The 24,621-nt window shown below is 35.6% G+C and overlaps 3 protein-coding genes across 4 annotated transcripts; 1 reads left to right on the forward strand and 2 right to left on the reverse strand.

Annotated features, from left to right (window-relative positions):
• On the reverse strand, positions 1–7,620 carry LOC140781406 (uncharacterized). Its single transcript, XM_073127355.1, has 6 exons — positions 7,437–7,620; positions 4,099–4,338; positions 2,447–2,558; positions 2,201–2,375; positions 659–899; positions 1–541 (listed from the first exon to the last, which is right to left on the reverse strand). The coding sequence occupies exons 1-6, from the start codon at positions 7,618–7,620 to the stop codon at positions 240–242; spliced, it is 1,254 nt and encodes a 417-aa protein (XP_072983456.1). The 3' UTR covers positions 1–239.
• LOC140781405 (isoamylase 2, chloroplastic) lies at positions 1–7,752 on the reverse strand. Its single transcript, XM_073127353.1, has 6 exons — positions 7,437–7,752; positions 4,099–7,310; positions 2,447–2,558; positions 2,201–2,375; positions 659–899; positions 1–541 (listed from the first exon to the last, which is right to left on the reverse strand). Exon 2 carries the CDS (start codon positions 7,229–7,231, stop codon positions 4,706–4,708), a length of 2,526 nt encoding a protein of 841 aa, XP_072983454.1. The 5' UTR covers positions 7,232–7,310; positions 7,437–7,752; the 3' UTR covers positions 1–541; positions 659–899; positions 2,201–2,375; positions 2,447–2,558; positions 4,099–4,705.
• A 1,401-nt stretch (positions 7,753–9,153) lies between these two features.
• On the forward strand, positions 9,154–24,215 carry LOC140781072 (CSC1-like protein At4g02900). 2 transcript variants are annotated; one of them, XM_073126855.1, is made up of 12 exons: positions 9,154–9,484; positions 10,286–10,642; positions 11,185–11,334; positions 12,813–12,948; positions 14,605–14,706; positions 16,197–16,316; positions 16,459–16,539; positions 17,937–18,277; positions 19,783–20,028; positions 20,937–21,261; positions 23,208–23,441; positions 23,698–24,215. In XM_073126855.1, the coding sequence occupies exons 2-12, from the start codon at positions 10,329–10,331 to the stop codon at positions 23,929–23,931; spliced, it is 2,283 nt and encodes a 760-aa protein (XP_072982956.1). In that variant the 5' UTR covers positions 9,154–9,484; positions 10,286–10,328; the 3' UTR covers positions 23,932–24,215. The 2 variants fall into 2 exon arrangements, with proteins under 2 accessions (XP_072982956.1, XP_072982957.1); XM_073126856.1 differs by lacking the exons at positions 9,154–9,484; positions 10,286–10,642 and having other exon boundaries at positions 11,243–11,324.
• The last annotated feature ends 406 nt before the right edge of the window (positions 24,216–24,621 follow it).

Here is a 24,621-nt window from a genome sequence, read left to right on the forward strand (position 1 = left end):
TTTTCCATAACTAAGTAGCACTTGGAATCAACTATTGATTTATAGAAAGTCAACCATACAAATATTAGTTTCTTTATACAGACCATGCAAGTTTTACACTTTTACTACCCTTTATTTTCTTTCATCCAGATTACTATCATCATACGGATATTACAGGCCAGAACTTTCTACTTCGAATATGGAAATGGCAGCCAATGATACATATCATACATATAAACAAGAAAGTTCCAACCAAAAGTCTACGCAAATTCCCGGTCAGCCAAGACCAGAGGAGCTACAAGAGTCCAGATGTACAGAGCTGCAGTAGCCCACTCTGTGCAAATACGTACCCAAACAGTTGTCCAACCGACATCAATCAGATCTGAGCTATCTGAAGTAGAGCTAGTCCATCCAGTCAGAAGCATTGCCGAATACATACTAGCTAGGGCGAAAATAAGATGGAAGAAAGTGTATGAGTAGCTGACAGGCTGTGCTTCATTTTCTCGCTTCTCTTCTTTCCCCGACTCCGGATCACCACTTTCAAGCAATGACTTTCTTGAGCCTAAAATATTGGTTGTTTTAGGTAAAGTGAAATTAACATTTGGATGGCTTGGCTGAAGATAAGAAAAAAGAAAAGAAAATGTGGACTTCAATAACTCAGGTCTCAACTTCTAATTACCTGACTTCGGGGAAGATGGTGGTGAGAGAAACGTTGTGGAAGATCCAGCACGAACAGCAGAATAGACGACAGAGAGTACTGTGGTTAGCATTCCAAGAACAAGTGTACCTATGGAAACCTGCTTAGAATGCTTGTGAAGACCATTGCATGCATAATCCGTGGGCTCACTTGAGAGACCGGTGTAACAGAGGTATGCACAGTAAACAGAGATTACTGATGCAGGCAACAGGCTGCCATTCACCTGATCAAAAAGTTGATTATAGTCATGAACCTTTCAGAGGTCCGCTCATTGCAAAACTAATAAGTAATAATAATAATAAACATGTTCAACAAGAAGTGCATAAAATTCAGACATTTAATACAATCTCGTATTCTCATTAATGCATGGTTCTGAACACCTCTCTCAAATGAAGAAAATGCATCCAGGACAACAAGAGCTAACATCCTCTAAATCTAAACTTCAGTTATTCAACTGCTTACTGAAACTTTTACTGGAAGTGCATGCATTAACGAAATTTAAGCATCAAATATTTCAGTTGATGTACAACTAGCAAATATTGTAAAGAAACAAAATATAAAATCTAATATAATCAGTGTAGACAGGTTTAAAAACTGAAGTGATAGAAGGGCTTATGCTTACAAAATTACAAACCCATGTCCTTATCCTGCATCTTAACATGCATATTGAATAAATCAAGATGACTCAAAACATGAAATGAACTAATCACTAATACTTCTAGTGTTTAACAGGAGAAATTTTTTAAAGAACTTACATAGAAACTATCAAACAATAACTAAATTTTTTTCATATAACTCTATATTAGGGGTGAGTGATATGTTATGACTTCATTCTATGCTAATTCTTGGGATTTATGAAGGTCATAGGAAAAAGGTCAATTTTTGTATTTGACTCATTCTTAGTTTCAATATTACGAGCAAAAAAATCAGATAACCACAAATTATTGCCACTATCCATACAGGTGAACAAGAGAAGATTGATATTTCTCGATTATTATTAGATAATGAAATAAACTGTTGAGCAACAAATAAGAAAAAGGAAATAAAATACCGCTGCATTTTTCCCTAAAAACACGCTAGGCCTAAAGGTTAAAAGTACAATGGCATATACAGATTACAGAATAAGATTTAAATAACATTGGATTCCCTGAAAATTGACAATTACTAAGATATCTGTATCGTAAATTTTTGTATCCTTGAAAGTAAACTTGGTAAATTATCATTGTTCTTCTACTACTTGTTATGCACAGATAGAGACCAGAAGTTTGGTGGTCTTTTTTAACATAACAGGCTATTAAATGGGTAAATTTACTTCTAATGGTGGGATTCGATTTACCACTAAACTAGTATTACTGTTCTCTTCAAATATACAAAGCAACCAAAAGAATATCACTTTTGGCATTGTCAACATTAAAATATTGACATTTATCTCAAAAAGAAAACATTAAAATATTGACTTCATTCTGCACTATAAGATTATTGATAAATGTCAATGCTTATATAAAATTTAGAAATATCATTTACCTGGGGATGTAAGGCAATAATTGCAAAGGCAAAAGCAAGAATCATTGTCATGACAATAAAGAAAATATTGAGCCCACAATCATAACCAGAGGGGTTGAACCACATGAAGAGCACTCCGGAGAATCCATATGTTGCAAGGTAGCAGACCACAGATATTGATAGCAGAGCAATATACCTGCCATGTAAAATAGGTTTAGTAAAAAATCACTTTAATTTCCACCGGAAAAGACTAGAAGAATTACTTACCATTTTTGCTCATCTTTCTCAACCCATGCATCATTCCATGTGTGCACAAAGTCCAGTAGAATGATCACTTGCACCAGAAGAAACACTCCAGACCCAAATTTTGACAGTGTTTCTGCAGTAAGGCAAAAGATACATTGAAAGAATTACACTTCAGGATACTATTTCAGATGAAAAGCAAGACCAAGTGAGAACATTTTGTTCAGAATGCAATGTTTCAAAATTGCCCATGATAAGCTGCCCTATAGCACATAGTAACAAGGATTGTCATGCAGGGTTGGCATGTACCAGCCAACTGGTATTATGCCAACTCTAGGCCAGCACATGGGAAGGCTGTAGAACTCTTTTTGGTGGCAGCAGAAGGCCTCATAAAAGTTTTTGCAGCAGCAAAAGCATCCTCAAGGCCTCCTATAGCCACCATAGGAGGCTATGGCCATCAATCAGGCCCCCTTCTCAGACAAACCGCTTGAAGCACGGATTATGAAATAACCCACCATCTATATTGCACGGATCATCACTTAAGTTAGATCAAATAAGTGAATCCGTTTTAAACACGATCCTCTAAACACTAGTAGTAGAGGAGATGATAAATATGCAAGGGCATGAGACGAGCTGTAGTAGAGCACGGGGACAATGATGATGGCTGGCTAGGGCATCTCCATGATGACAACCTGATACAGGGAAGTATTTTATCATCCTCCCTTTCGCTCACCCTCTCTATCTCTCTCTCCATTGACTCTTTTTGGTGTTGGCATGGACCTGCTGCCGACATGCCCCATGCCAAAGGCAATCCTTGGACATATGTAGGCGTAGGAGCATATACAGTCTAGTGATACAAGATATTGAGGTATCTATAAAAATACTCCGTAAGTTAATATCAACATCAGTTTGAAAATTGATAATTCCCCTTTTAATGTTAATACTGCTTTCAGTGCGCTTCATGCTGAAAAAAGTAAAAATATGCTTCATATTGTTCACTGTCCAAATAGGTAACTCTATTTTTTATATTCTAACATAAATCTGGGGGGGGGTGATCCTACTCTACTCTGCACATGAATCTAGAAAGATCTGCAAGATTTATGTCGCATTGAAGAACTTTTGAGTTCACGCTAGTGCTTGCATTTGCACAAAAATATTCACATCTAAAGTCTTGATCTTAGTTTTGACTTACTACTGACAAAATTATGGGAATATAATGAACAATAGTGCCTTCACTACCATCTCAATGGCACTTTTCTTTTGCTCAAGAAAGCAGACATGTCTATTTTTAGTTTCAGCATTAAATCTTTAGAATATTTAGAATGCGGACTAAATATTTGCCTTTTCTGATCTACGTCAATTTAGTAAATAAAGAATTATTTTTGTCAATATGTTATGATTCCTAAAGTTTGTTAAAATAAGTTACAGAACTAAACCAGCGTATTAAAAACAATAAACACCTTGTCAGGACTCGCAATAGAAATAAATGGAAGAAGCCTGTATTACATAATTATGTGGCTGGAAATTTACCATCTTTCTTAAACATAAGAATTTGAACATTGGCCATTACTACAACAGGCAGCAGGAGATTAAAACAAGAAACTTAGTACAGAAAAATGAAATAAGCAAAATGTGGTAAATATTGTATTAATCAGTCTTCAATGGAAGCAACTTACCATAGATGGTCACAACTATGTTTGGAAGGAAAAACATGAGAACTATGAGCACTGCCCAGACAGCAATTTTTGCAATCCATCCACCATGGTGCCATGCATCTCTTTTGTCATTTTGATCCTTGACACCAATCATCATGAGAGCAAATATTGCAAAAAACAAGAAATTCCCTAAACTGACACGAAGGACTGCATTGCTTTGAAACCATTCCTTCGATGGGGTGTGGGCGAAATTATTTATCCCTGCAAAGAGAATTGTTCAAGCAACTAATCAAAGAATTTATGACTAAAACTTATTAAATAGGTGTTTGCGGAAGGTAATGCTATATAACTTGAACCCAATAGTAGACCACTCTTATAAAAGATTGAAGAATAAGGAAACAAAAAGATAGCTGAGTACAGCATTGCCAAAATGCACAGCTATTATTCTCATACTTCCAAATTAATTGAATGAACAACTTCTTAGGACATGTTTGCTAGAAGGGAAGGTTCATTTTCCTGCTTGGCTTTGAAACAGCTATTAGCTCTATAACTAGCACAACAGAAAATATCAATAGCGACAGACAACCAATCTGCAGCATACAAGACTGCGATTGATAGAGTAATTGCATCAACTCAGATTGTGTTCCTTTTTTGCTTCAAATAAGGCACAACTGTGAGCCTTTATTTCATAAGACAAAAGTCCAGCAGCCTCATGGACAGGGGAATCAGAATCACTAGCAAAGAATCCTGGGAATGGAAGTGCTGTATCAACCAAACGAAGCCACACAGATCCTTCTGGTTGTTCCGGTAATGTAACACTCTCAGAATGGTCGCTAGCATTGAAAGAAAGAAACAAGTCACCCATATCTGCCTTCAAAGCCATTGAAATAAACTTGCAAGAAGGGTCCACCCAATTTGGCTCAGATTGGTCAGTGCCATGCCAAGAAATATTTTCCACTTTAAGGAAGTCCTTTCTCTGAAATATGTCACCCCTTCTAGTTCTAAGAGAGGATAGATATGCAACAAACTGTGTGACCTGCATACCATAGGCTGTTCGCAGGCCATTCCAATCAATTGGTTCTCTATCACTGTAGGATGGTGAACCACCAGTGGAGTAGCCACATTCATCCCCCATGTTAAGGACAGGAGGACCTAGTGAAATGAAAAGGACAAACAGGAAATTTCGTATCTGTTTAAGCCGTGTTTCAAGGACAGAAATATCGTTCGTTGTGCCTTCTTTGCCACAATTCCAACTTACCTCTGAAGCAAGCTCGCTGCTACTGAAGCTAACCAAATCGACAAGAGGAAGTCCAAAGTTCTTTGCAATATAGTTAAAAGAAAATGCTGGACCCCTGGAAGAGAAAAGATCCCCACTGCCACAAAGACGGGTAGCAATATCACTAAGAAGTGTTTCGCCCCGCAAAAAGTTTCTTACATCAGTACAGAATCTCATGTTCATTTCAGCCCACCTTTTCCAATGGGGAAACTGGATTTCCATGTATGACATATCAAGCGGGGACCAGCAGTCAGAAATAATCTTGGTCCTCGAAAGAATTGGGTCCAATGCTATAGCTTCAACTAGAGGAGGGCGAGATAAATTATTTCCATTTGAACCTCGAATGAGAAAAGATGAATTGACAAAACAAAAACCATCAACATGGAACTCGACTGCCCAATAGTGGAGGCTATCCAAAATAAGTTGCTGGACAATAGGAGTATTACAGCTTAATGAATTATTTGTTCCCGATCCCAATTCCCCATCAACGACATAATAAGAAGAATTATCAATCCCACGGAATGATATCATCTGACTAGCTGCATCTCCTCCCTCACTAGTATGAGTGAAAACAACCTCCAAGAGGACCTCTATACCATGAGCATGCATAACCTTAATCATCTCCTTCATAGAATTTATACTTGAAATACCATCATGTCCACGGCCATATGAGTTCATTGGTGAGAAGAAATGATAAGGGAAGTAAGGGCCTTTTAGCTCATCAAATGGAAAAACCGGCTCCAACAATATCGCATTGATACCAAGAGTTCTAAAATGCTCTATTTTTTCAATCAAACCACTAAAAGTCCCAGCAACATCATCAAGCAACTCACTTGACTTGTGCTTTGTGAACAGCTCCACATTCAATCGGTAGACCACCAACTTCTCCATAGGTAAACGAGGATGAGAATCATTGCTCCAGTCAAATTTTGGTTCCTTGCGCAAAGGGGCAAGACACTTTGCTGGAGACACCTTTCCACCTTGATCAGGAACAAAATCTCCAACCACTTTGGCATATGGGTCCAAGAGCACCTGACGCATGTGAAACCTACCTCCTTTTTTCCAAAGCATCGGTCCCCTGCAGCGATACCCATAGCTGACATAATCCTCAACAGATTCCATAGAGACATGCCATATATCACCGGTGCGATTGACATAAGGATCCAACTCAATTTCCATAGCTGGTTCAATTGCAGCACCATCATACAGACAAAGAATAACACTCTCCGCATTTCTCGAATACAATGAAAAGTTAGTCATTCCATCATCAGAAATCGAAACGCCAAATGGCATGGGATGTCCTGAACTTATACCAATAGGCACACAGAAATTTGATTTCCTATGAGTTCTTATTTCTGACCCATCTGCAGTCAACAGAAATGAGAGGTAGAAAGGGGCTTGAGAAGCATTGAATTCCAACTCCACAGCATAAAATCCTAACACATTCTCCAAAAATGGCACTTTCACAAAATCAGGAACTAACAACTGGGAGGAATCAGACCTGAACATGCCCCAACATAGTACTAAGCCATCTTCTGTGCCCATCTGCGGCAAGCATGAAACTTCAATCTGTGCAGTGTATTTTTCATTCTTGGCACCCACCACAACCACCTTCACTATTCCACCGTTATCACTCCTAAAAGTATAACAAAATTCCTTCTTTTTTTCCTCTTTGACACCAATTTTGACTCCCACGCGCGGCTGCAATTGTCCCATAGAACTCCGCACAACTGAGCAGCCGATCGGATCGTGAGATCTAAAATCAGCCGGATTTCTTCCGGTAGCCAATTGGAATACTCTTGGGACCGACGAAATCACCATACTCGTTTTAGTTATATTACCACCGTGATAGTAAACCGGCAAGGGAAGAGCCGCCATAGATGAGTACGAGGCGAATTGGATTGTCTCGTAAAATTGATGTTTTGCTTCTGTTAGACAATAAGGCGTGTGGGATTTACTACAAGGGGTAGATCAGAGAAGTAGCAAAGTAAAGGCTACCAACATCAGCGGACAAGAATTAAGAACCGCATCACTATCACTACCCCGCTACTGTAGAATTGAGAGGAAAGAGTAGATATCTTACATGGAATTTTCTCGAGGAGGGGGGCGGCGACCTCGCGAAGGATCCAAGAGAGGACGAGGGAGAAAGCGAATAGGGCGCAGTAGGCGAGGCGGGCGGAGCGCCTCGAGATCGTCGACGCCACCGACGTGCAGAGGCCGCAGGTGCAGCTCGCGCAGCAGGACGCCAAGCACGACGCGGCCCACATGTGTCAACACCCTATCCTGATCTCGACCACAGGAGACGAGACGAGACGAGAAGATGGAGATGGAGAGATAACAACGAATTGGGGGCTCCGGGAGGACGACAAGATGTGCGAAGAGGGGTTCACCGTTCACCGTTCACGCTGAAGAATATACTCGCCAGTCGCCACGTGTAACTCCATCATAAATTAATATTTTTCTTCATATATTTATATAACTTGGAAATTTGGCATCCATACGGTTCCAGAACAATTCCAGCTACCGAACAACTCGAGCTCGGTTGAGCTTAACTGAGCTTTGGCCTAACTCGGCTAGTTTATAGTAGAGCTTCCTTTCAAAGATGGTTAACGTACATCTGTCACTCAGCAGCGGTTGGGTTCTACTTGAAAGTCATGGATTAGATTAGTTGATTTTTGATGAATTTTGCCATCCCATATTATATATTTTAGATTCATTATGACCCGTTAATCTAATTGTTCAATCTAATTGTTCAATCTACCTATCTCTTAAAAAGACTGGCTTCTCATTTGTTTAGTCTATATCTTAATATAATCGATTGAGTTATTTAATCCAGATATCGAACAGCGATATCCTTTCATCTATTCTTTTGTTTAAATCTAATCTAAATATCAAAAAGGGTTGGTTAATTCTTTTGTTTAATCTATAATTAGCTCAGAAAATTTGTTTAGTTGACGATATATATATATATTAAGAAAAGCCAGCACATTTCTTATAAGGATTTATTAAAATTTGTAATCTATTAAAAAAATCAAGTACAAATGAAAACGACGTAATCTTGTGTCTTAATTCATCGTGTGTTTTATTTCAAGTATATTATGATAGTTAGATATACTCAAACTAGTGAGTATCTAGTGGCATGTTTTAATTTGAATGTGATCTAGTTTGACATTAGATACATGAAAGGGTTAAATATATTTGAACCCTCTCAAAATTATATATATATATATATTGATATGTTTCACACTCTTAACTAAATTATAACGGTTAGGTTTTACTTCTAAAATTAACTATATTTCTGACCTTTTAATTCAAAATCTATTTACGAGTTTAAATAAAAAGTATTTATCTTTATATATATATATATTTTTTTTTTGGTATTACTAACCCACCTTTTAACTTTTTCTTTAAATATATATTTATTTAGTCAAACATATTTTACTTTAGCAGCTAAAGTCCTTTCACCCATCTCTGCTTTATCTGTACCACTTAACCACTACCTATTTATGACTATTATAAAATTGTTAAATTTTTCATCTGAATTAAATGAACTTTTATGGGTTAAAGAACAAGTTAAAAACATCTCTTTATTAAGTGTAAACGAAGGAGTGTTATTGTTCAAACAAAAATTCTCCCACCCAAATAGATTATTATATAATAAAAATAATGATATTACGTTAAGTTTAGAGAAAAATGTATTTTAACTCTGTATGAAGGCTGAGCGGAGCACGCATAAACATTTATTAAAATTCGTATATATATTTTTTTGTTGGAGAACCAACCGAAAGCGGACAAAGCGCGTGCCTCCTTGATTCGAGTGCGCGCGAGAGAGGGGGGAAGAAGAATGCGGAAGTTGGAGCGCGAGCGTAGTGGTCGCGAATGCAAACGACGACCCCTCTCTCTCTCTCTTCCCCTACGCTGCCGGCCTCCTCGCCTCGTCGAGGTAAACAAAGGAAGAGGGGGAAAACAAAAGGAAAGAAAAAATATTCAAAACTTGCGAGGTACGAGATTTATTAATCCATGATAAAGCTTCAGAGTAGGTTTTCTTTACAATAAAGTGAACCAAACCAAAAACAAAAGAGAAGGAAGGCTAAACTCGAGGCAAAGAGAGCCAGGCGGACCGCCACCAAGGTACATCTCCCACCTCCCTATTTCTTGTTCCTTACCTTCTCTCTTTCTTTCTCTCTCTCTCTCTCTTGATTTTGTAAGTCTCTCTATCTCAGTTGATTACATTTTTTTTTTGGGTATACTTCTTTCTCGCTGTTCTTGCTTTTGCTCTTCGAGGATGAAATGATGGAACGAGATCGATCCCTGTTTAGAAAAGTAGACGCTTTTTCTTTAAATATTTCGCTTTTTGTTGGAAGGGAATGACAAAAGTAAGATTACAAGAATGAGATCGGCATTGGGTTCTATGCTCTTTGATTGTTTCTTGGAAGAATGGATATAATGGCTAACATTCATGGTTTTGCCAGGCGAATGAAGAAGAAATGAGAGGGTGAGAAGCGAGAGACATCAAAATAGGTGGTTCTCTAGATACATTGGCTTCCGAACCATAAGCCAGTAAAGGTTGTGCATTAACCAATGTTGGAATTAGGACCACTTGAAATACAGAGCTCCATTGTTTTGTCTTCATTGGTGTGTAGGTGTGAGTGTGTTGGGACTGTGTAAGTATGGATGGTGGTGGATGGAGAGAAAGGTGTGTGCCTGTTTGATGTTCCCATGCAAGTGCATGTGTATTCTGCTAAGTTATCGGGTTGAAAAGTAACTTCATGCTTGACTTCCAATTAGTTTTAAACACCAAAATTTAGGTCGAGATTGTCTCTAAATTGAATTATCAAGCCTGATGTAAGAATAGTGATTATTATTTACGGCTCTACTGACTCACTTTTCTTACTCTGCCATCCCTGCACTTCTCTGTTCTTCTGTTGTTAGGCCGACAGTGTGACTACCTACAAATTCGTGAAGATACAAAGATATGGGATCATTGTCAGATATTGCCATGGGTGCAGCGATAAATATTTTATCTGCACTTGGTTTCCTTGTGGCATTTGCTATACTACGGCTTCAACCAATCAATGATAGGGTATATTTTCCCAAGTGGTATCTCAAAGGAGTAAGGAGCAGTCCAAGACATTCAGGAAATGTAGTAGGCAAGTTTGTGAACCTGGATTTGAGAACTTATTTGCGGTTTCTGAATTGGATGCCAGCTGCACTGCAAATGCCGGAACCTGAATTAATTGAGCATGCCGGACTTGACTCTGCTGTATATATCCGGATCTATCTACTTGGGTGAGTTCCACAGTTAATGCTCTAAGCCTCTAATATTCTCTCTCAATATTTTTGTCATTATGTTTGGGAAAAACTAAGTATACTTGCAATAATATGTTGGAGTGCATCACAACTTGCCTTCCACCTATTATATGCTGATTAAGTTCTGTCTGATACATTTTGTGTCGTCTGCCATATACCCCCTGATCCTGTATTCACTGTGGTTGCCTGGTGTATAGGTTTTAGGCTTTCAACTTTTTCTTTAGAACTTGTTACAAATGTACTGCCATGGAGTTACCATTTGGAATTGTTTCAACTCGCAATTTCAAAAGATGAAGTACTGCTTCACAAAAATAGCAGTTTAAATTGTATAGCCTGCTTGAATGTAAATTAAATTGTGTGATTAGTGGTTCCTGCTGATATCTTCATCATTCGTGATCTACAATTGCTTAGGTTATTTCTCATTTTTAACCTGCGCTATTATAGATCAGATAGCTATGGAAAATTTTCCTTGCACATTCTTATCAACATACATTTTACCTTATTGCTTTTATGACTTGCAGGTTAAAAATATTTGTGCCTCTGACTGTGCTTGGATTCTGTGTTTTACTTCCTGTTAATTGGACTAGTAAAACGTTGGAAAATGCCAGAGGCTTAAATTTTAGTGATATTGACAAGCTCTCCATCTCAAATGTTGGACAAGGTTCAGAAAGGTTTTAACTTTTCCTGTTTATCGTTTACATATCAATGTTTTGCACTGGTTAACAAAGAATTGATTGATGGCTATTCAATTCCATTGTTTAATGATAATTCTAGGGACTTAAAATCAATAGAAGAAAGTCAAAAAATTAATATCATTTTCTTATGTATTGTATATTTTGTGGCATTTTGGCAACTTGCTGGTCTTGTTACTTGTTGCTCTTCTATTTTCATGCTATAATAATATAACACTGTTTGTGTGTGTAGGTGCATATATAAGGTATATGTCATGCGTATGCATGCATATACATTCAGGTCAGTTTGCATAAGAATTTATAGTGTAAATTTGATGACTGAAACAATCTTGGTACTTGTGGACAATGATATCTGTCTGAAAATTTTGTAGATCCATTCTAGGGTATTATTCGTGATGTATAAGATCTGAAATTATCATTTAGATATTAATAGTCATAATGTATCTTATCAAAATATCTTATTTGGTTTCTTTAGATATAGTGGATTAGTGGTAAGCGACATGCTGGGAAGACAATTCGAGATCTCTGATATTCAACATGGAAGGACATTTTTACAGTTCTAAATGAACCTTGATATTCAAGAATCCTAAATTATATGTGTCATACTAAAGGCAGAATGACTTAAATGGGTTTACTTGAAAATGTTGACATGGTCTTTAAAGAATTATTTTAGAAATGTACATTATCTCATATTATCAACATGAAGACTATGTTCTTTTATGGGTTTTCACTTTTGGAATAAGTTTCATACTAGTTTAGCTATGCTCACTTTTTAAACTTGCATAAGAGAACTTATACCGATATAAGCTATTAAGGTGTTTGATTGTAAACTGATATGGTGATATAATTGTTACACTTGGCATGACATGAAAAATAGAGATATTTTGACAAATGATTAAAATACCCTTTATAATGGATAGATGAGGAGAAGAGAGAGAAGAGAAAGAGGAAAGGGAGAGAGAGCAATTGGATGATGCTTTTTCAAGGATAAAATAATAATTGATAAATATAAAAATATTGGATTGAAAAGGAGAGGATAGAAAAGTAGGTATTAGTAAACTAGTATTAGGATAAGTAGTTATTTACTTACTATACTAATATAAATAGGCTTATATTAGAACAATCTTTTTCTTATTCTACAAGTGAACCAGACCTTAAATAATAAGTTGATAAGCTAAAACTTTTTTGTTGAATTTAAATTTATACCTTTTTTTGACGACTATAAGAATCAGTCACAAGCTACATTCTTTTTCTTTGCATGCTTAAATCATATCAAGTATCAACCTAGGTGTCTTATTAGTTCTCATTGGTTATGAATTTATATATTCTAATGAAACATGAACATGTCTTTAACATGGCTGATCTAGTGCAAGTTTTTCCTAGTGTAATTAGCCTTTGAATTCAAATTTAGAATCTGAAAAAGTGTTACATTTCCTGAACCTCTGACTTTCTACTAGGTTTTGGGCACATCTGGTAATGGCTTATGTATTTGCATTTTGGACGTATTACACCTTGTATAGAGAGTACAAGATCATAACTTCTATGAGATTGCATTTTATTGCATCTGAAAACCGCCGGCCAGATCAATTCACGGTGAGTTCTCTAATTCAGTGTTTTCCTCCTGATGAATTACCCCATTTTTCAAATGCAAGTAAATCCTGCTCTAGATTCTTTTCCCGTTTCTTTTGTCTTGCAAAAAATCTTGCTCTGCTACTTAAAATGAACTTTATGTCTAGTATAGACATGTTACCTTATTATTGCTCTACCTAAAGATAAATGGTACACCAATGGTCTGGCTATATGGATGTATTAAAATTCATTAGCTTTTTGTCCCTACCTGCACATGGAATGAAATACACAGATACTTCTGGGTATTCCTTGGGTACATGTCGTGCTTGCATTCCTCCGGAACATATCAGTTGATTGAATGAGCATACAAAACAAAAGGGAAAGAGAACTCTAAATGATCTAAATTACCAGCAGGTCAGTTGTGACCCTGTTGAAACTGAAAATTTTGTCCACAAATCTTAATAGATCCATAGCTATATCTTCTGAAAAGTACATCTTGTGAAAAGTACATCTTGGTATAGGTGTCCTAATTCTTTTGACTCTCATAGAACAATTCCTTGACTACAGATTTCTTCTGCTAGTACTTCGTTTAGACAGGTCAACAAGGGGATATTCTGTCATAATTCTTGTCTTGCTTCATGAAATTTCAAGTCTTTTCCCACCGAGGCTAAATTTTGGCTCCACCCAGCACAAGCGATTCCTGATTTAGTATCATGATCTTCTTACCTGTGATTATGACAAAAGGCTAGTTGACAAAATAACTATAAACTATAAAATTATAATAAGTATAAAGTGTTAACTCTGCCACATACTGACATAACCATATTATATAGTGTTTCAAACAAATGGTCTGACTTCAATATTTCGGTTTTTGGAAGTGCAGGATCAGGTCATGACATATCCTCTTTAATCGAAATATGCTCTTGCTGAAAAGAGCGCCCCGTTGCAGACAAATATATGTCAGTATTGCAGATAAACATATATGAGACTAATATAAGTCCCACAAATCATAAGAAGATGGGAGGAGATTCTGACTGCACTCTTGAGAGTGCATTCATTGCACTACTCTCAAAATGGGATTGACAGGTGTCCTACTGTTTCAACCACTTCCAAAGTGGGCCGTGGCATTCCTCACTTAATGCACTCTTTGGAGTACTTTCAGATTCACTATTATTCTGAGAAGATAATTAGCCTATGGAAGAATGCCCCCCTACTTATAGTGCTAGGGTTCTTCCACAAAGTAAATAAAACATAATAGAAAAGAATAAAATAGTATGACCTTAAAAAATAGGAAATAGAAGAGAAGAAACAAAAGAACTGAAAGAACAATGAAAAAGAAGTGAAAGAAAGTAGAATAATTGGGGATGCGAGATAATTGAGGATAAAACATAGAGTCAGTTGGTACACAATAAAGTATTGTACTGAACCATATTTCAGACATAATTGGATAAAGCAAGGCAAAATTCTCTTGTTAGAGTGCAATTTCAGCAATTAACATGTATAAATACATGGGAGGTTATTTGGGCTATTGATTACCTGGTTTGGTACTAACAAATGATCCAATTACAGAAGGATTTTTATCATGTCAAATATATTATTGTGATTAGATTACTGAGTGAGTCGATGCTTTCTCTGTTAACTTCTTTGCTTTCTTTTAATTTCATCTTTCTTTTCATTCAGGTTCTTGTGAGAAATGTTCCACCAGATCCTGATGAATCAGTCAGTGAGCACGTTGAGCATTTCTTTTCTGTAAATCATCATGACCATTATCTCACACACCAGGTACTGATTTGTTTTATCATGCACTTCTTTGTTTATTCTCATATAGATGAACCATAATGCACTGCATACAATTCTATCGATTAATTTTTATGCACTTAGTATTTAAAGAGACTGGCTTCTGCGGCTGATAGTATGTATTAGAATTTAATTATTGCTGTCTATTATTCCATTGTCATGGGAATCTTATTTGTATGCTTGTTTTATGCTGCCAAGATGAGGTGTTTTATACATGACTGTGCTTTCAGTTTATATGGATGAATTACTCGTCCAGTTTCATGTGAGGGTTAATTGTTAAGCTTCAATGTTTGTTTAAAAATTAACGAAACATAGGGAAATTCTAGAAAATGCAACCTTCAGCATATCTAGATTTTGGGCCTTCCCCCTTTGCAGTAAAGAAATTTAGATCTTTTAAATAGTTCCAGAGTTCTACTTTATACTTGTTGAAAAGACTGTTCTAACTTGTTGGTATGTTTTTGATGTCAAGTTAATTATTCATCAGATAATAGTAAAGACCATTATACACCAAGATTAAGGAGGCTTAACTAGTTAATTATAACTCACTATAATCTCATCCTAATGTTTTACAACAATGAATATTGTAAGAAAGTCAATACTGGATTAGCTCAACTATAAAAGCTAGATTTGTAAACTGATTATATGGAGGTCATAACATTGCTCGTCCTCAATATCCAGAGCTCTTCATAGTTTTTTTTATTTATATTTACTGGAAAGTGATGAAACAATAATAGATGGCCGTTGTCACATGTGAACTTTGAGTTCTTTTATTTGTGGCTGGCCACCCCCTCCCTACTTTTTTTCTGTCTATGACAGGATAGATTAACATAATGGATTCATTTAAGCATGGTTCATTCTATTATACTCAAGTGCATTTTGGGACTATTTTGTTCTACTCAGGAAAGTAATTTTAGATGAGCTATGAGAAAATAACCTAGATTTAGTATTTCCAATTATTCAACATTATTTTACCATTGTTCTTAACAAGAGTTCTGGTTCAATTTGATAGGAATTTGATAAGCCCAAGAACTGGACTCGACTGAAATTGGTGGAGTTTTTTTTTTAATTTAATTGACATGGCAGGCCTGATGGGATTCAAACTTAGGACCTTCTTTGATACCATGTTAATTTACTAATTACTTTAAAAGCTTAAGTTATTAAGAATAATACATTTTATCTTTTTAATGTTTTATATTCTAATATTATGTAATAAAATCATGCATATTTGCATGAAAATTTGCTCTTTGCTGGTTATATTATGATCCTTCTTTATGGGGGTTATTGCATGTCATCTGTTACTTGGATATGACCTCACACTTTATTATGTGATTGTTGATGGGTATCTTTGTTGGCTACAAATTATTTTTTAGAAGGGTTATCATTTTTTTTAATGTAATGAGGAACAATATCATAACATATTCTACATCAGGTTTACTTTTTATTGAAATAAAATTCCTTTGGATTTTGGCTGATAGGTTGCCTATAATGCAAATAAACTTGCAAGTTTGGTTGATAAAAAGAAAAGCTTGCAAAATTGGCTTGTCTACTATGAAAACAAGCATATTAGAGGTAACACAAAACGGCCAACCATGAAGGTACGAGTTCTCTTTAAAAGTTCAGACTCTTTCGCACTGTTGTATTATATGTTTTTGACTTTTTTCCCCTTTTCCAGGCTTGAAGAATTAAGATATGTTGTTCAGATTTTAGCCTTTCTGACTCTCTTATTGTTCCTTGTAGACAGGATTTTGGGGTCTTTGGGGGAAAACTGTGGATGCTATACGCTATTATACTTCAGAGATCGAGAAGCTGTCAAAAGAGGTATCCATAATATTGCAAGCCATGCAGATTAAGTACTTTGATTTAAGATATTCCAGATTCTCTTACATAATATGCCTTATTATTTAAACCTCTTCAAGAAATAGAAAATCATGCTAAAGGTTGTCAGATTTTTTATGTTCTTCGTTGTATTAAATTATACTTATTCTCTTATTTGTGCTGAAGAGAACATTTTTACGGCTTCGTTCTAAGATTTACCTGTCAACATGACTATAGGAAGCTGAGATAGATGAATGATCTTTTACTTCATTTTAGAAGATAGATGAAGCAACATGTCTATAGTAAGTAGGGATTGCACCAATTAAGGATAAATCATAAATGCAACAGTCATTTGTGACTCTTGGACGTGTTCACGGTAAAATTCATGAGGAATTAGTAAAGATTTAAGGTGGAAGCACAAAGAGAAAAAAACATTTCTTTTTTTTCATGAAAAATAAGTTATCTTTACAAGTTTTCTTACGAACTAGTTAAGATGCTATTGGATCACAAATCATTGGCCATGCTTATAAAATTGGATGGTGGGGGCTTCTTTCATATAAGATCAATAAATGAATAATTGAAGGAACCATAAAGAACAATTTGTTTCCTAGAAGCTGGATAATGATAATAATGGTTTAAACAGTGGCACATACATCTTACCTATCTTTTGATCCAGTAAAGTCAAATCCATCAAAATTAAATTAATGATCAATCATTTTAATGTAGTTGGCAAAGACACACTTCTGCACTTCTGTGGATAAATAGTATATCTTCATCTACATTAGGGTTGTGCATATAGACTTTCTCATCGTAAATAATTTGACCTAGAGTTCTGAGACAAATGGAGGAAAAGGATCAAGCTCTGATGGACGGTTGTTACACCAGAATTCAATTCTAAATAGTAACCGATCTTACATGGTTATCTAATATTTTTTTCCCTCATTTGATTGAACCCGTGAACCGTGAAAATATTGATCTAACACTGCAGTATTGGAATCATCCCTTTTTCATTGTAAGTCCTTGGTTATGTATATATCTGACCTTGTTTCTCTTAGATCCTATATGAGGCCGATTGAAGAACAGAGGTTGATGTGATAAAGCCCACCATAAACTTTGTATTGCCAATTAGCAAGTGAGAAAGTATAAATTGAATGTTTATCTTCATACATGCTAAGGAATGAGCTTTCTTACATATGCCAGCTTGCCTTTGATTTAGTACCGAAGCTATTTTCTCTGATGTAATATATCAGATGCAATATTGTTATCTTTTCTTGAGTGCAGATATGTGAATGAAATTCTTTCTATTATTCTAATTTATTAGCAGATATGCTAAGGAGTGCTTCCTGACTTCTAACATTCTTTCTTTTCCATTATTCTAATTTATTACAGTATTTGTGCAGGAAGCTGCGGAAAGGGAAAGGGTAGTTACTGATCCCAAAGCTATAATGCCGGTGGCATTTGTTTCCTTTAAAAGCCGATGGGGGGCAGCTGTTTGTGCTCAAACTCAACAATCTAGTAATCCAACATTGTGGCTAACTGAGTGGGCTCCTGAGCCTCGAGATGTTTATTGGTCCAATCTAGCAATCCCCTTTGTTGAGATTACCATTCGCAGGCTGATTATGGCTGTCGTGCTGTTCTTTCTGATATTTTTCTTCATAATTCCAATTGCATTTGTCCAGTCCTTAGCAAACATTGAGGGTATTGAGAAGGTTGTTCCTTTCTTAAGACCGATAATAGAAATGTGAGTTTTCTTGTCATTGAAAAAATTGAGTTCACTCTAATCTACACAAATTTTATTTAACTGGATATTGATTTTTGACTCATTTACTCTTTGGAATGGATACATAATATTTTGCAAACACTTGTAGAGAAACTGCTTTTATTACCAATTTGAGTTATACACTTACTATTATGCGACACTTTTGAACCATATGTACAGTAATAAAATGACTCAATGAGTATACAGATACAGAAGCAATCAAGTTTCTTCCAATAGTCATTCTATGAGCAAGTCCGTATACAGGGTAAGCATGTAGAAACTATAAAAAACCTAAATTAACAGTATGTTTTGTATTCTCATTCATGAAGACATGAACCATTTGACATTTGCAATCTTGTTGGGATCGTATTAAAGTCTATCTATAGTGTTCATTGACGCCATTCCTTACATTGATCCCTGTTGCTTGTTATAAACATTGAATATTGGAGTTAGAGGTGGCTGAGGGCCAAGTTCCTTGGCTGAAAGATATATGGTGATTTGTAGAAGTATAAAGTACCTTGTTGTTGTAGCAGGTTGCTTGAGAAGTAGATAAAATAGTGAGAAGGATTTACTATGTATGATGGACCACCATTTCTTTAATAAATTTGTTGCAAATAATTATGGTCTTTGAGGTAGTGCCATTGCCATGTAGAAATTGAGTCTACAAGCATGTGTTCCAGTATTCTCCCCGCAGCACTACTGGAATCTCAAGCCCAGTTGATGAATGAGACTTTTTCCTTCCCGCACTTCTCTGGTGCTAGCTGATCCGATCCATAGATAAAAAAAAAGTTTAGGATTAGTCTGATATTTTGGAAGATCAACCTAGAAATTTGTTGAGGGAGTGGTATGCTTGCTATCTAACCTGTTGGAACTTGGAACTAAACTGTATTGTGTTGTGAAATATCAAACAATTAAGGACAGGAGATATTAGCAGGGAATACTTTAGGTCATAAAAATCCTATTCATATGATTATGATTTATTAGAAACATGTGGAAAACCAAGAGTGAGGACTAAGGAGTATTACAAAGATTTATGCCAAGAATGGTAAGCATGATTTCTCTGCAGAAGATAAACAACGTTATTTAGGTGCTCTTTTGGTTACAAGAAGGTTATCTTCATTACAAAATTTATCCTTTTCTATATGATGTACCTAACCTTGGAATTCCCTACATTGCCTCATTTGACACCTTGGCTATACTAGGATGTGAAAATGTGGAACAATATATGAGAATGAAACCATCACTATGTGCTAACCACCTTTCAACTAAAAAGATCTAAGATAGCCCATCCTTAAGTTCCATAACATGATCTTCATCCTCATAAAGTATATTCTGCAACACTAACACTACTGTATAGTATATAATAAATTCTTGTTTAATTATATTTTGTTATCAGCTACATCATCTTTTCATTTATTCATCAGATGATGCAATCCTTCTCACTCCATAGTTCAATTGACATGTATTCTTCTTCTTTTTTTCTGCAGGAAGGTTATAAAGTCCTTCATACAAGGTTTCCTACCAGGAATTGCACTAAAACTTTTCCTTATTTTTCTTCCATCAATACTTATGACTATCTCCAAGATAGAAGGTTTCCCAGCATTGTCAACATTGGAGAGGAAGTCGGCGTCAAAGTACTATCTTTTTCTCTTTGTCAATGTATTTCTTGGTAGTGTAATCACCGGAACAGCATTCCAGCAACTTAATAACTTCCTTCATCAGCCGGCTAACAAGTATGTTGCCTTCTTCTTCATATCATTTGTCACACTTTCATCTGTTTTTACTCTACCCTACTTGTTCCACTATGCATTGTACATTGAAGCATGTAAACCTGTACTGATGGTACTAAATATTAGCTTTATGTAGAAATATGTCCTCTAATTAGATAGCAACTGACCAACTGTAACGTTATTTAAAGTCTCAACACCTGCAGAAGCATAAGTGATCAGAGAGAGCAAGCTTTCTGTTTCTATTTGATTTCTTTTTTTCCTTTATTGCATTTCATTGTCTGAGATTTTAGCTTCAGATGCATGTAATGGGAATTATTTTTCCTCTTTTTATCTGTTTCCTTTGAACTCCAATGAGTTTTTTTCCTAAATATCAGTATCTTCTAATTTTCTTCGACCAAGATCTTGTTTTGTCATGTTTGGAGTTCAGAGTATGATTATTGTGTTTACCACAAATGACAAGAGAGGTTTGACCCCCAGAGAGCATCGAACATCTTCAGTCATTATTCTACCCTGCATAGACCGTAGAAATTATTCTCGAGCTTTCTAACCGAGAAATTTTGTGACATTCCACCGAAGTAAAGTAATACTATTTTGCATGAACTTATAGATCTTCACTCAGACCAAAGTTAGATTATCGGGAACTTCTTCTGATGTTTTCCAAATTTTCAATTCTAAGAAATAAAGATAATGTAATCCTAGAATGCAGAAAACTTGTAACAAGCATGTTTTTTCTATTCAACTGCTGGATAAGTTTCCAATATCAAATCAGAACTATTGGTTACCTTTCTTTTTATATTTCTCTACCTTAAAATATTAATCTGCTTTAACTGTTTCACATGCTATGAAAATCCTTAATTTGGAGAATCTGTTACTTTTATGAACTTTTACTATCACATCTTCACTCTGTCCAGAATTCCAGAAACTGTTGGCGAGTCTATTCCCATGAAAGCAACATTTTTCATGAGTTTTATAATGGTTGATGGCTGGGCAGGCATTGCTGCAGAAATTCTTCGAATAAAGCCATTTATTGTATTCCATCTGAAGAATACATTCTTAGTCAAAACTGAGCAAGATAGAGAGCAAGCTATGGACCCTGGGAGCTTGAATTTTGCCTCCTCAGAACCTCGAATACAACTGTATTTCTTGCTTGGATTTGTTTATTCTGTTGTGACGCCAATACTTCTTCCGTTCATAATTGTCTTCTTCAGTTTTTCCTATCTTGTCTTCAGGCACCAGGTATATAGTCATCTTCAGAAATTTCATAATTGTGCCAAACTACAATATGTTTTGCACTTTTTTCTTATCTAACTAAAAAACCTTCATTACATTCAGTTAGTTGCTCAACATACACTAAATCTAAATTAGGATGTTAACATGCATTAGGTCTTCACCAGATGAAGATCTGTCGATTGCCATATACAAATCATTGGATGGTTTTATTTAGTATGGTATTAGTATATTAGTTGGACATTTATAGGACATGCAAAACTTGATATGATATTGTGGTATTTCCTGAGTGAATGTATGATAGACTGACCATGTTAGTAAACCTTAGTGCAATGATGGTAACTGCCGTAGCTTTCCTCTGGTATTTACATACCTTGAGACAGATAGCATAACTTTACTACTCTCCAATATAGCAATCAAGAAAAGCCTTTGCCATTTATGTAAGGCATGGCTTAGAGGCATATGTGAAAATGACCTTATGTTGGACTAGGAATGCAATTTGTCCAGTCATAGATAATGAAATATTAAACCCCGTGCATTGCATTCTACATTCAATTTTAGATAAGAAAGAAAAGATCTCCAAATTTTACTGTAGATTGTACATCAATATTTTTTCCATGAGAATGAGAGAGCACATAAACCTGTCGAATGGACCTCAAAATGTTCAAAAAAGTAAACAAGGATTTGAATATCCAGATAAAAAGTAGATGATGCGTTAGTTACAAAGTGCTAAGCTATACAGGTACAAAGGAGGAAACTTTAGAAATTGACATGATCAATCAATAAAATACTTTATCTGACAATTGAACGTGTTGCATCAAGGAGGCATGTGATGTGCTATGTGGGAGTGAAAGGCATCATAGGCTCTCAAGTTCTAATGCTATTCTCTTGCTTGACATGTAGATTTTTTTTCCTATATTAAATAGCAAATTCATTGTTGCTAAATTTGGAGAAAGATATTTTACGTGGGCAGATAATGGTGCTTGCATGTGCAGAAACTTTCTCATGTGATATTCACTTGTATCCAGTATCCACTTAATTAATTTCTAATGCTACACACTCACCGCTCCTACATTTCCAATAAGGGGAAGCATGATGAAGGATGAAAGTTCCATCCACTTATCTGACTCAAAATATTCTCGTACCCTTCATACATACTGGCTGAAACCACCCAAACCACCCTAAAGCGGGTGGGTATAGCTTCAGAGTGGCTGAAACCACCCAAACCAACCCTCGGTCATTTATGTAAATGTTTGGTCATAATTTTTTTCTCACTGGGAATTACTACGTTCTTCCCAAGTTAAATGTAAGCTGCCCTCTTTAATAATGTGTGTATCGAGTACTGTACTCTGTAAACCATATCATTTTGTTTCTGCAGATCTTGATAGGAGCCATCTAGTTATGGTTAGGAACTCTTCAGATAGAGTCTATTCTCTAATTTGCCAATCCTCTTCGAACAGTTTTGTCAACTAGATATTTTTTTACAGACGTAACATGCCACAAGTTCTCTGATCATTTTATGCGTCATATCTCTCATATTTTAGTCTTACATGGAGAGTGCTAGGGGACCACCTTTACAAAGAACTGTTCTCTGAACATAAACAGTTGGGTATAAAATTTAGATCACCACTTTATTCTCTGCTCGCATTGGGATTCTCAATATTCAAGCATCTTTTTCATTTCCATATTTTCTAAATTATCAGTAATTAAACTTATGATTATAGTTCATGGACATTTTATACCTTCAAAATCTTCTTCCATTTTTTACTTGCATTGTTCAAGTCCAATAATTTTGTTCTTGGGCGTAATGGATTTATCTTTCTTGTTAAATAACATAGTTATGATTTCATACAACTTCCCAGATTGATTTTAAATTTTTTTGATAACTAAATTACCATTTTGTTCCTAAATTGCATCTATAAGTTTTCTTCTTTTTTTTTCCCCTGTGATGCAAGATCATCAATGTCTACAACCAAGAATATGAGAGTGGGGCTGCATTCTGGCCAGACGTTCATGGAAGATTGATTGCTGCAATGATAGTATCACAACTTCTGCTTATGGGGTTGATGAGCACAAAACATGCTTCTCAGTCTACTCCATTGCTGCTTATTCTTCCAGTATTAACCATATGGTTTCACCTGTTCTGCAAGCGTCGCTTCGAGGCAGCATTTGTCAAGTTCCCTTTGCAGGTTTGTCAGCACTGTTTTTTTTATTTGTAATGAGAAATATTACGTCTAGAAATTCGATGTATATAAAGAAACTCGATTAACTTGGTTCTTGTCTATGAACAAGAATAATTCCTTCGTGTGACAACATTCTTTTTTTTTTAAGTTGTGGCATGCCAAATTGTTTACCACTCAGTCATCTGTAATATTACAAATGTTGTTTCTCTCTTTTGAGTTCATGTATGATCACACAGATTTGTATATTGTTATTTCTTTGCAGGACGCAATGGTGAAGGACACATTAGAGCGAGCTACGGAACCAAACTTAAATTTAAGAGACTATCTCAAAGATGCATATGTTCACCCAGTCTTTCGTAGTGAGGAGATTGAACGCCCAGCAGCCATTGATGAGGAAGAGAAAAGCCCACTTGTTCCCACCAAAAGGACTTCCCGTAGAAGCACACCCAGGGAGAGCAAATATGGTTCTGAAGTCGGTTCCGAAGTTGATATCTAGTAGTCAAATCCCTGCTCTTTATCCTGTAAGTTTCTCCACAGTAAGACTAGTAAATTCATCTGTCTGATCCTTGTGAGATTTTCAATGATTTTATAGAGGTTAGAGGAAAATTTAGCACAGAAGCAGACAGGATATATACAAAAATGACTTGATGTCTTCTTTTTAAGAAAAAGACCACGACTCCGCATATTTACCTTAGGAATCCATGTAACCTTTACAACTACATGGATTGGTGTGAATCACTTCTTTGCAATAAGTAATTCATTTCATGTGTCATATGATTATATACTATTGACAGAACATTACATAATAAAATATTTAAAATTTTTTTGAATTTTTCTTTCATTTTAAGTGCTAATTAGTTTTAGTAATCTACATTTTTATGGTATTTAAATTTGGAGGTAGCAGCTTAAGATAGACCCCTCAGCTTTAGTTTTTGACCAAAATGGACCACCTCAGAATATTTATTGCAGCTCTTGTTTACCCACCAAATTTATTAACAAAGTGGACCTATTTTGTGCAGCTCATTCTGTCCTATTATAAATCATTAGTGAAATTATTAAACTGTTTAGCTGTTTATATAAATAATAAAACTACTTTATTGTTCAGTAATTTTATTATTTATAAAATATTAAAAGAATACTTTTATGAATAGGAACCAGTTTGTTCAAATGTCTCATTTTCTATATA

Source organism: Typha latifolia, chromosome 2 (genome assembly GCF_019914945.1).
Source record: "Typha latifolia isolate L0001 chromosome 2, TyphaL0001v2, whole genome shotgun sequence".
Classification (NCBI taxonomy): Eukaryota; Viridiplantae; Streptophyta; class Magnoliopsida; order Poales; family Typhaceae; genus Typha; species Typha latifolia.

What these genes read in the sequence shown, in the direction of transcription:
- LOC140781072 (XM_073126855.1), top strand. Translation starts at nt 10,329, where the DNA reads ATGGGATCATTGTCAGATATTGCCATGGGTGCAGCGATAAATATTTTA. An exon ending in ATCCGGATCTATCTACTTGG is followed by an intron (nt 10,643 to 11,184) that starts GTGAGTTCCACA and finishes TATGACTTGCAG; the next exon opens with GTTAAAAATATTTGTGCCTC. An exon ending in TTGTCAAGTTCCCTTTGCAG is followed by an intron (nt 23,442 to 23,697) that starts GTTTGTCAGCAC and finishes ATTTCTTTGCAG; the next exon opens with GACGCAATGGTGAAGGACAC.
- LOC140781405 (XM_073127353.1), bottom strand. Translation starts at nt 7,231, where the DNA reads ATGGCGGCTCTTCCCTTGCCGGTTTACTATCACGGTGGTAATATAACT.
- LOC140781406 (XM_073127355.1), bottom strand. Translation starts at nt 7,620, where the DNA reads ATGTGGGCCGCGTCGTGCTTGGCGTCCTGCTGCGCGAGCTGCACCTGC. An exon ending in CATAGTTGTGACCATCTATG is followed by an intron (nt 2,559 to 4,098) that starts GTAAGTTGCTTC and finishes GCCTTACTGCAG; the next exon opens with AAACACTGTCAAAATTTGGG. An exon ending in ACCATCTTCCCCGAAGTCAG is followed by an intron (nt 542 to 658) that starts GTAATTAGAAGT and finishes CCAATATTTTAG; the next exon opens with GCTCAAGAAAGTCATTGCTT.